The sequence below is a fragment of the Trachemys scripta genome, chromosome 5 (assembly GCF_013100865.1).
Source record: "Trachemys scripta elegans isolate TJP31775 chromosome 5, CAS_Tse_1.0, whole genome shotgun sequence".
Lineage (NCBI taxonomy): Eukaryota > Metazoa > Chordata > Testudines > Emydidae > Trachemys > Trachemys scripta.
In genome coordinates, this window is record NC_048302.1 from 19,609,103 (window position 1) to 19,621,534 (window position 12,432).

Genomic DNA, 12,432 nt, shown 5'->3' on the forward strand with positions numbered 1-12,432 from the left:
CTCCAAAGAGAAACTGCTGAGCTCCAGTTCATTTGCAAATTTGACACCATCAGATCAGGATTAAACAAAGACTGTGAATGGCTATCCAACTACAGAAACAGTTTCTCCTCCCTTGGTGTTCACACCTCAACTGCTAGCAGAGCACCTCACCCTCCCTGATTGAACTAACCTCGTTATCTCCACACTGATTTATACCTGCCTCTGGAGATTTCCATTACTTGCATCTGAAGAAGTGAGGTTCTTACCCACGAAAGCTTATGCTCCCAGTACTTCTGTTAGTCTCAAAGGTGCCACAGGACCCTCTGTTGCTTTTTACAGATTCAGACTAACACGGCTACCCCTCTGATACTTGACACTTAAATCCTACTTTCTGTATTTAACAAAATCACATTTTACCTATTAATTAACCCAGAGTATGTATTAATACCTGGGGGGGAAGGAGGGAAACAGCTGTGCATCTCTCTCTGTCAGTGTTATAGAGGGCAAACAATTTATGAGTTTACCTGGTATAAGCTTTATACAGGGTAAAATGGATTTATTTGGGTTTTAGACCCCATTGGGAGTTGGGCATCTGAGTGTTAAAGACAAGAACACTTCTGTAAACTGCTTTCAGTTAAGTCTGCAGCTTTGGGGCAAATAATTCAGGCCCTGGGTCTATGTTGGAGCAGATGGGCGTGTCTGGCTCAGCAAGACAGGATGCTGGGGTCCTGAGCTTGGCAGGGAAAGCAGGAGCAGAAGTAGTCTTGGCACATCAGGTGGCAGCTCCCAAAGGGGGTTCTGTGATCTAACCCATCACAGGGGGTCAGATGGAAAGATTGCTAATAGTAACCAAGGGTACGCCTACCCTGCAATCCAAGGTGGGACCAAGCATGGGTAGACATACCTGTGATAGCTCTAGCCATGCTAGTACAGCTAAAATAGCACTCTATAGACAGATGCCCAGGCTGAAGTGTGGGCTGTGAAAGCATTCTGTGGCCCCTAGGTATGTACCCGTGGTGCAGTCTTCACCTGAAGACTGTGTTGCAGTATCAGCATTGCTATTTTTATCCTTCCAAATACAGGTATGTCTACCCAGGCTGCAACCACACCTCAGAATGCAGTATAGATCTACTCTTAGACAGGGGAAGACATGAGCAATCCTGGGAGGGAGACACAGAAATAACAAGATGTGGAGATGCAGAGAGGAAAAGGAGAGTAAATACAAAGGGAAAGGAGAAAGTAGCAGATAGGTTGCAAGAAGAAAGCATGAGGAAATTGATATGACAAAAATACGAGCTTAAAATGAAGGAGAGAATGGGTCTAAATGAAGGAGAGAATGGGTCTGTTAATTTTATTTATTCATTCATATTAACACATTTGATTGCATTTCCCTGGCAGAAAAGGGGAAATTTTATTTTAAACCCTCAGAAACAGCCAACTCTTTGACTAACTGCCATGAAAGGGTCAGGATACAGACTCTTGGGGCTGATTACAACTGGAGAGTGTGGAGGGGGAGCACTTCAATACTTATTTTTCCATTTCAAACACTGATATAATGGCACCTTCTCATGGGGGACGTCTGACAACCACAGACATTAAATAACTGCTCCAGGTTCTACTTCCTCAAACCTTTTAGACAGTAACAATTTCCTTTAGAATATATATATGTCTAAGGGACATAAACTTCTTTGTGCCTGAGAAAAGTAATTAGCTTGCAGTAAGTTACCAGTTAGATTGATCTGCGAGACATTCTGCCCCAAAGAATATTGGCTAAAGAGTGTTTTTTCTCAGGGTTTCCACCTTTTCATATACTTACACACCCACACAGACACACCCACCCACCATCTGTTCTTTGTCCACTTACTGGATGGAGTTCTCAATGCGAGTGATTGTGAGAAAAGCTGCTAGGTTTGCTGTGTAAGATGAGATGACAATCAAAGCAAAAAGCCACCAGGCACCCATCATCATTCGTGTTGCCAGTGTCGTATAAGGAACTTCTCCTCCTGTTGGACAAAAGAAGGAAAATTAGAGCTCTCATTTGCATGACGCAGAGCCAAACCTTCACTGTTAATGCCTTGATTATGTAAACAGTGACACTATCAGTGGAATACTTTTATTAGTAAAGTGAGCAGGATTTGAACCATAATTTCTATACAAAGAAGAGTGTTAAAGGGAGCCCACACCTCCACTCCAAGAGGCTTTCTATGAACTCCTTCATCACTGTGTATTTAACTGTGATTCATCTGACAGTTAGTTCAGTACGGGAGACAGATTTCATGAGCTCAGAACAAAAACAGCATATTTAAGCACCTATGATATTTCTTTTCCTTACAGATTTCTTTAATGGCTTTAATTAAGCTCTCCCTATGCTTTGGAGCTGATGGAGTTTCTTAAAACAAAAAACAAAAGCACAATTTTTTTCACAGCTGTGATGATAGCCAGATGTGCTGTTGCAGATGTCACAAATATATGTAGAATCTGCTTAAAGTGAGCTCAAATATACAGAAACTCCATTTATACTGAAGTAGAACAATATACTGTTATTTTATATAGTTTGTTTAATCTCAAAAGTGCTTTGCAAACATTATGTCAGCCTCAACTACCCTGTTAGCTAGGTAAGCAGTAACTTCACCAGCAATGAAATGTACCCACTTTGAGGTGGCACACAGAATTTGTTTTGCAGCATTCAAAACTACTACACAGCTTAATTTATTCTAATTTTGTCAATAGCAATGCGGAATAATCACGTGGTCCAAAAGCATAACATTCACCAAGATATAATCTAGCAACAAGCATATAGGTCATTCTTTAAACAAACAATTTCTGCCCATCCACCAAACACGTTGGTCTGACATTTTTGAAGTAGTTCTTTTCTATTTCAAGGAGTTCATTCAAAACCACACACAGGAAGAATGAAAGAAAAATCATTGTCTAAAAAAATAAAGCTCAGGGGTAGAAATTGTCACAGCTAGAAATAACCAAAGATAGACAAATCAGTGCAGTATGCAATCATAGTTAACCTGTTTCCTTGATTGTCTACGATGCTTTCCTTTTCTTCTCCCTAGCTACTGCATACCTGGAAGGCTGATTGTTTTATACACAGGCTTTTCATGTTAAGGAAATTTTCTCAAACAAACTCCAATTCAAATAATTCTCCTTACCTCTCTCTTTCCTTATGTCCTTTAGAAACTACTGGTCAAAAAGAGTGGTAAATTGATATAGACTTTCTGAGTAGGATTTTGAGAGTACTCTCTTGGTGAGTTCTGCTCACACTGTAATCAATGGGAGTTTTAGCTTGACTTCAGTGGAAGCAGAATCAGATCAATGCTGAGTGCTTTTGAAAATCCCACCCAGAGTCTGTCAACTTTTCTTCCTTCCAGTTCTTCCTGTTGGTGTGTGAATGTTCTGGATTCCAAAGTCCATCACAAGAACAGGAATTTCCAACTAGACAACCAGACTTGTGTATGTTTCTTAGAGATTCATTCTCCTTTACTTTCAGAATTTCTATTGGGCATTCAAGTTTTTCCTCAATTCCCCTCTTTCTTCTAACAATCCTAAAGAAAGGGATGAGAAAGGAGGTTTCCCCTCCTCTTCCTAAGGAAGAACAATCTTGATTTATAGTCTATTCTCATAATTTCTGTTACCCAAATTCCTATCATACAGAGCATTCAGAGAATGACATTAATGGTCACCAGAAATAAAGACAACCTTAAACTGGTATTTTGAACAAATGAGTCTAGCACCAGAGATTTAATTTGTTTTGTTTTTTAAAAAAATCTAAATAAACAGTCCAACTGTATTTAGCCTTATTGCAAAACCCAAGGGAGAAAAAAAAAAGCTTAATTGTTTTTATCCAAGTTTTGTAAAATGATATTCAGCTCAAACTTAGTTCTATGTATTTTCTTTACCATTCTTAAAAAAACAACCTAAATTCAGTCACTAGATTTTACAAAGATCAAAGGGGTTCTGTAAGCACTGACAGCTTACTGTAAAGTGAATCAGCTATAAACACTTTATGCTTGATTTTCACTTGCACTTAAACCTCTTCACGCTGCTCTGGCACTGTAAAGTGGTCTGAGAGTTCATGTAAATTACACTGACACTCATTTTAAGTATAAATGAGAATAAGATCCTTTTCAGTTGCAATTTGAGTCTACCTAGAATTTTAATTCATCTCTGAATACAACTGACAATTTCACAGTTTTGTTAACATCTGTATATATGAAAGCTGGTATTGCTGAAAGTGGGCCTTCTTTCCATCAGAAGTTTCTTCCCACCCCTCACTTCTGTGCATTCTTCTTTCAAACCCACATTATATGCAACTGTGCATTGGTATGTTTTAAAAGAATATGAGGCTTTTATTCTACTTCACTATACATTGTGTTTCACTCTACCTGAATTAATTATAAGTGGGTTCCACTGCCTTTTAAAAACTCCAGTATTAAAAAAGACAAGATCTACGTTAGACTTATGCAGTCAGAAATACATTTCCTCCTATTTCCAATATGCCGTATAATTATCTGAAATAAGAATCTCCTGATCATATCAGTAGATGCTATTTCAATATTAGGACTTTTTGAAGACCAAAATTAACTTTAACTTTTGAAGACCTGGTTTCATGTCCAGCACAAGTTGTAAATGAAATCCTTTAATGGAATATTTCCACTTTACAGGGGTTTTTGTAATGCATTTGGAATCTTTCAATCAAAAATAAATGACAATCAAATGAAAATAGACGGAGATACCAAATTAACCCAACAGGTTGATTGTTCTTTTAACCTTCAGGTGCCAATCCCTGCAGTTTAGCTTTGAATTAAATTGAAATAGGTGGGGAGATGAAGCGGATGCCAGCAATTTCGTAGCCCTGCTTGCAATTTCATTTTTCAACCTCATGAATAAAACTAAAAGTAGCTTCCCACTGTTTTTAATTGAAATGAGTTGGCAGAAAGAAGAGGACCATTGAAAGTCACCCACCTGCTTTTTATGCACAGTTGAAATTCTCAAACAAGGATCCTATTTATTGGGGAGCTGATCTAACCATTTATACATCTCCCCCTACCCCCAGCATCCTGGTACTGCTCAAAGTGGTCCTTCTTTCCATCCGAAGTTTCTTCCCACCCCTCACTGCTGTGCATTTCAAACCCACATTATTAAGGGGGCTTTAAATATCTGAAAATGTGTGGTTCAGCAGGAAGTCTCTGTAGTGCACACAGCTGTTTGTGAAAAAGACCTGCCGTTCATCAACAGAGCTGCTGCTTACACCATCAATAGTTAATGACAGCAGCTTGAGGACACAGATCCGCATGCAGCACACATTTCCTTATATGCTGGTACAACTTTTCACCATTTTTGTGGGGAATGCATTTCAAAATAGTTCTGCACTTCCCTGGTATGAAATGTACCCCAGTCCCACTCAGACCCCATCCTTTACCCTGATGCTTTAAAAACAGGCATTTTAAGAAAGCACAGACAGCCACTGAATTCCAATGCTTTCTCTCAGCGACAGAGTCAAGCTCCTCATTCCCTTGCAAAAGAGGAGCAGAAATTGAAAGAGACATTTTGCTGCCATAAGATCCTTTCTTTGGAGCTTTATTAGGTGGATGAAACAGAAGGATTTCATGCTATGCAGTTCTTGTACAGTCAGCTCAGACATTTCACTTATTATGACCTCTAACCTTATAAGAGAAAACTCTGCTTTGTTTTCATCTAAACTCACTGTTTTGGTAGGGCAGGGAGGAACTCAGTGGCTCAGGATAGTGGCAGAAGGGATGCAGCCTTTGTCATTAGTGCATATGTAGTCTGAGGATCAAGTCCTCTGCTGGCTAGTGCTTCTATGGGGAGCAGAAAAGCTGGCAGATTCTTCTTAAAATCCTGCCAGGATTTTATGGGGTGAGCCTGTTAAATGCATTATTGGGTGTGCATTTCTGTTGGTATGAAAAGGAGCATTTTGGATACCCAGCTAGCACTGGTTGGTAATGATTGTAGCATATATAGTAGGGAGACAGCCAAGCAGATCAACCAAGACAGACTTATATGCAGGCGCACTGGGGCTATGGTTTATGGACACCGTTTCCTTAGTGCTTCTTTGTCCATTAGGGGTTCCTAATATATATGCCACAAAATATATTATCTACAATATTATATTACCATACATATATTAAAATACATATAATATATATGGGGCTATACATATAGACTTCCTAAACACTCCTCCTGTCACCTTCCTCTCACATCACATCAGCAAAACACAATAGAATATAGCCCTACATTGGTAACCATTGAAAGTCATTACTGTCTGACAGATGTTAGGTGATCTGTGTGAAATTAGTTGGTTGTCTCATTCCAGTTCCTAAAGGACACATATATGTTCCTATAACAAAAAGCAACACTAATTAGCACTCCGTTGACAGTTTTACCAGAGGCTAAGCACTTAGAGCTCAATCCTGGAAAGTTCTGCACATCCACAACTTCCACTCAAGTCCAACATTAATGAATATAGACATGAAATATCCTCTAGTCTTGCCCCTTCCACATTGGTAGGATGGTATGGGGGAAGCTCATACTGCCGCTTATTGTGCACTATTTTGTGGATAAATACAGGGTCCAATCTTCAGTGCAATCTGACACCTTTTATGTTCACTGAAAGTCACTTAAATTGAATCCATATTTAAATCTTCACACTGTGTTTAGGAATGAAACACTATGAATGAAGAATAATTTTTAAAAGTGTTGTTGTAGCCTTGTTGATCCCAGGATATTAGAGAGACAAGGTAGGTGAGGTAATATCTTTTGTTGGACAGAAGTTGGTCCAATAAAAGATATTATCTCACCCTATTTGTCACTCTAATTTTTAAAAAGATATTTTCCTAAGTAAACTATACTGGAAATTTGCTAATAAGAGCTATGTTATCATAGACACAATAGAGAAAGAGAACATTTTTTGTCCTGCCACCTCTTTTATCTAAAATGGCTCTCCTTAATTACGCCTAGTAATAACCTGAATTTGTAGGTAATTCTTGCCTACTTCAGAAAGTCCATTCATCCTTAGTCTTCATGTGTTTCTGTTTATTCCCCTTTCCTTGACAATTCTTCTAGTAATGTATCAGCAGGCTGGGGAAAAATCATGTTGCCCCGACAACATGGAACAACCTAATACATTATTGGACAGACACAAAGATCAGAGAAAACAATACTGTCTGAGGGATAATGTGATTCCTGTAAAATTCCAATTCAAATTTCTAATACTCTAAGTTATTCTCTCTTACAGCCAGTAGGTTTGAAGTCTATTGAGAGTGAAGAACAACGAAAGGTGAGGCTTTAGGTGAGAAGAGGGGTTAGCTAGCTGAAGAATAGCACAGACAGCATGTACCACAGCCTGGAGACAACCTGCTACTCTGTAGCATGGGATTGAATGTGAATCATTCAAAACAGTTAGAGTGGTATGCAACCACCTTGTTTTTCAAGGGTATGTCAATTGCTGGTTTCAAGGAAAGCTGCACTCATTTGCCCAGCGCAGAACAATGAAAGTTCACAGAATTTAAAAAAAAAAGCCCTTGTCACCGTGAATAAATGGTGAAATATTTCTTTTTAAACTTGAAATTACAGTTGGCATTTCCAAGTCCAGTGCTGGCATTTGTGACACTAGACATGTAGATAGTGGGCATGTAGATCCCAATGTCAGAGCCTGTAAACAAGGCTCCCAAGCTGATTTAATATTCATTTAACATCCACAATGGTAATGTGTAATATTTAGAAGTTAAACACATTAGTTTAACAGTCACAAAAAGAAATTTATTATGCAACCATAATTAAAGCAAATGGATAGCTGTATTATGGCTAGCATCCTGCACCTTTTTCAATATCTTTATTGGAACAAACATGATTTTTTTTTCTTTTTGGCATGAAATCTGAAAAATTTGCTCTATTGGGGCAGGACTGTCACTTCCCATTAAGCAGCCACGCAGTTAAGCAACGGGTGCAGAAGCTCCCTGTCCTGTATGGCCTTCTCATACTTGGGGATTGGGGGAGGAGGAGATCAGACTCTGGAGGACTGCTTTTCTCTGCCATGAGCAAGTTGGTGGGGAATAGGGGCAGCCCCTGGCTCTGCCCCTCAAAGGGCTGGCCAGCTGAGCTGAATCAGCGCAGGGGGATAAGGTGTGGCACTTTGAATGGGCACAATAAATACATCATGGGGGCTAAGAAAGGGATTGTAAACTCTCAGGGCTCCTCTGGGGGAGATGCAGCTATGCACCGCTCCTTACAAAGGCTAGGAATCAGGTCCGAATGACTGCTGATTGGAGGACAACAATTTCGTTTCATGGCAACTTTTGAGGTTTCAAAATTTGGTTTCATTCTGCCATGGAGCAGAAACAAACTTAGACGTTTTCACAAAAACTAGAATTGTGTCAAAATGTCTAGTTTTGGACCAAAACCAGAGGTTTTCACTGGTCTAGGATGCAGGAGACCCTGCTTCAGAATAGAGTTTTTCATCCCAGATCATTCTGAATCAGGCAGAGCAGGGACTTCAATTTAGACCTCCCTCATCCAAAACCAGTGCCTTAATCACCAGGCTATGAAGTACAAGCCTCTTACTGCACTGTCCTCCCCTCCAAAAAATCATCATCAGAACTGATATGCTTCAACGTTTCCTTTTGCCAAAAATGTTTCAACCAGCTCTAGTCAATGTAATCCTTAGAATGATAAAATAGAATAGAATAGGATTAGATAGGATAGGATAGAAAGCCTTAGATTCTATAGAACAGAATAGCACAGTTTACATTTTCACAAATGAAAAACTTGCAGGTCTGTTGGGAACAATTTAGACCAACTTGTTTAGTCTGGAAAAGAGAAGACTGATGGGGAACATAACAGTTTTCAAGTACATAAAAGGTTGTTACAAGGAGGAGAGAGAAAAATTGTTCTTCTTAACCACTGAGAATAGGACAAGAAGCAATGGGCTTAAATTGCAGCAAGAGAGGTTTAGGTTGGACATTAGGAAAAACTTCCTAACTGCCAGGGTTGTTAAGCACTGGAATAAATTGCCCAGGGAGGTTGTGGAATCTCCATCATTGGAGATTTTAAAGACAAGATTAGACAAACACCTTTCAGGGATGGTCTAGAGATAATACTTAGTCCTGCCATGAGTGCAGGGGACTGGACTAGATGACCTCTTGAGGTCCCTTCCAGTCCCATGATTCTATTTCTGCCAGCTGTAACAACTGAAGTTCAGAAGTTGTTGAAATCTCTCTCACGATAAAGAGCTCTTATTCTAGTCTTCTCATTTTTCATCCATATTTTGTCATGTCTCCTTGAATTGCTTTAAGTACATTAATCTCCATCTCATGTGGGATGCCCATTACATCCTGAGATTGGATTCTCACACTGTGGGATAAAATTAACATCAAGTGACTTGTTACTTGTATCCTATAAGGGAAGAATATGGCTTCTTGAATTGGGGTTGCCTCCTTAGCTCACATTGATACAAATAAAGTTTGTAAGTCAGTAGCTGAGTTACTCTGCCTTTCAAATATTAACAGATTGCAGCAGTGAATGAGGGTTGGAAAGGAACTGAGCATGAGACAGGACCAGCAGCCAGTTTTTACATGTTCCTGAACAATATATACAAGTGCTCACCATAGCTTTTTTTGCTACCCTTTTTCCTCTACGATATCTTTCTCTTTTGACCCCAGAATGTAGTCGTTTTTCAGCAATGAAAAATTTCAGATAATTTGGTTCTCAGATTAACTGTGCTCTTTCAAACAGCAAACTATGGAGGGGCACAGATATTATATTGCTATACAAGAGTCGGTTGCATTAATTCTGAATGCCAGCGGAGTCTCTCTGATGATAGGAGTTGTTGGGTAAAGCAATTTTTTGTTTTCTTCTCATTTTCTAAAGAGGTGGCACTTGATCATAGATTCATAGATTCTAGGACTGGAAGGGACCTCGAGAGGTCATCGAGTCCAGTCCCCTGCCCGCATGGCAGGACAAAATACTGTCTAGACCATCCCTGATAGACATTTATCTAACTACTCTTAAATATCTCCAGAGATGGAGATTCCACAACCTCCCTAGGCAATTTATTCCAGTGTTTAACCACTGTGACAGTTAGGAACTTTTTCCTAATGTCCAACCTAGACCTCCCTTGCTGCAGTTTAAACCCATTGCTTCTTGGTCTATCCTTAGAGGCTAAGGTGAACAAGTTTTCTCCCTCCTCCTTATGACACCCTTTTAAATACCTGAAAACTCTATCATGTCCCCTTTCAGTCTTCTCTTTTCCAAACTAAACAAACCCAATTCTTTCAGCCTTCCTTCATAGGTCATGTTCTCAAGACCTTTAATCATTCTTGTTGCTCTTCTTCGGACCCGCTCCAATTTCTCCAAATATTTTTTGAAATGCGGTGCCCAGAACTGGACACAATACTCCAGCTGAGGCCTAACCAGAGCAGAGTAGAGCGGAAGAATGACTTCTCGTGTCTTGCTCACAACACACCTGTTAATACATCCCAGAATCATGTTTGCTTTTTTTGCAACAGCATCACACTGTTGACTCATATTTAGCTTGTGGTCCACTATAACCCCTAGATCCCTTTCTGCCGTACTCCTTCCTAGACAGTCTTTTCCCACTCTGTATGTGTGAAACTGATTTTTTTCTTCCTAAGTGGAGCACTTTGCATTTGTCTTTGTTAAACTTCACCCTGTTTAACTCAGACCGTTTCTCCAATTTGTCCAGATCATTTTGAATTATGAACCTGTCTTCCAAAGCAGTTGCAATCCCTCCAAGTTTGGTATCATGTATTATTATTATTTAAATAGTAATAGTGCCCAAAGTCTGTTATGTGCTTTCCTAACATAGAAGATGACATAGGGTCAGATGCTCAGCTGCACGCTCAAGCAACGGTGCCACCATTGATTTTAAGTTAGCTCAGGGTATGGCCCACAGTTCATGGAGAGATTACAAAGACCCAGGATGTGCTCAGGGTGAATGCAAGACTGTCTTTACTTCCTGTATACACAGACTCTTACCTCCTTGCTATATTCCCTCAGTGGCCACACTGAATAGTGTCTGTAAACGTTCAGAAAGTGGAATGCATTTGTGAAAAGCAAAGGGTGATAAAACCTTTTATGATAGAGTATATGAACCCCACACCTGCATGTAAGGGGTTAAGAAGCTGCTTTGTGCTGGAGTGGCCCCACCCCTCTGTACCTGCTAATATGTGAGGACTGGAGGAGGTGCTAAAAGAAGGGAACTTCCCCAAGGGAACAGGCTGTTGTGCTTCCCAGCTCCGAGAGAGAGAGAGAGAGGCCAAAGTCCCTGAGTTTGTGGAAGAAGGCCACAGATCCCCTGAGCTAAGAAGGGGAATGAGACTCAGACTTGTAATCGAGGCCCAGTGAACTCTGAAGGGGATTGTGATACTTCCAAGACCCTCTAAAGTAAGAGAAGCCAATATCCTGACCAGAGATGGCTATAGAGTTTCTTTTCCTTCTTTCATGGTATATTTCCTTCCGTCTTTTTCTTCATACCTTTATTTAATCCTGTTTGCTGACTGCAGACTGTTTTGTTTACTTCACCATGTAGCTCCTCAGGGGGCACTCTGCTGAGGACTGGTTTGTGACACCTTTATCCAAACTTTTCATTAAAGAACAACATGTAATAGGAATGAACTATCAACAAAAGCCCTATGAAGGACAGGGTAGATTTCTTGAACCTTCAGCCTTGGGTCAGGGATTTATTCTGCCTTTTTAAGACATTAGTCTACCAGTCTTCTGATTTTCTTTACTTCTCAAGATCTTATGTCATTCTCCAGGAATGTAGGAGACTACCTTTCTGTAGTTGGATATCTAATCTCAGGGAAAGGATCTACAGGACACACTCCTCATTCTATGTGGGTAGATAGAGTATTTCACAGGTTCAGTCGGGGGGGGGGGTATCAATCAGGGTGTACCGGATGACCACCTGGTGACCCAACAAAATGACACCAGCTCTGATGGATGATTCCTGCTGGCACACTAACAAAGTAGGAGTGTGAGGTTCCTGCACGCCACTGCACTGTCCCCTTTTCTGTCTAGGAGAATCTTTCACCTAGACATGATCTCTGTGGTGCCTGCCAAAGTCCTGCTTCTGACAGGGTTTATATTAATCTTCTTTCTTTGTAGTCTCAGGAAGTCAGGCTAATAAGCGTCCATTTGGGAAGGGATGTTTGGGATAATGGAACTCTACTTCTTTCCCATGAATAGTCCTGCAGGGCTGAATCCACTTTGTAGAGGTGTTGACTGGTAAGCCAAAAGGGCAAGATGAGAATCTCTAGGGAAAATGGAGGCTAGACATGACCATTGGTATCTGAAACCTCTTAAAGATCTCAGAGGAAAACTGAAAACCAACATCAGAAATGACTTACTTTGGAATCCAAAAACAGGCAAAAATGGGTTTTAATTCTTTCAGCAACTGCACTT

At 40.1% G+C, this 12,432-nt stretch overlaps 1 protein-coding gene across 1 annotated transcript in view; it reads right to left on the reverse strand.

The window, feature by feature from the left end:
- GRID2 (glutamate ionotropic receptor delta type subunit 2) overlaps positions 1–12,432 on the reverse strand; it is a 1,042,513-nt gene that overhangs the window by 168,309 nt on the left and 861,772 nt on the right. Inside the window, exon 12 of the mRNA XM_034772953.1 lies at positions 1,844–1,982. Coding sequence (XP_034628844.1) covers positions 1,844–1,982 — 139 coding nt within the window. The remainder of the gene's footprint in view (positions 1–1,843; positions 1,983–12,432) is intronic.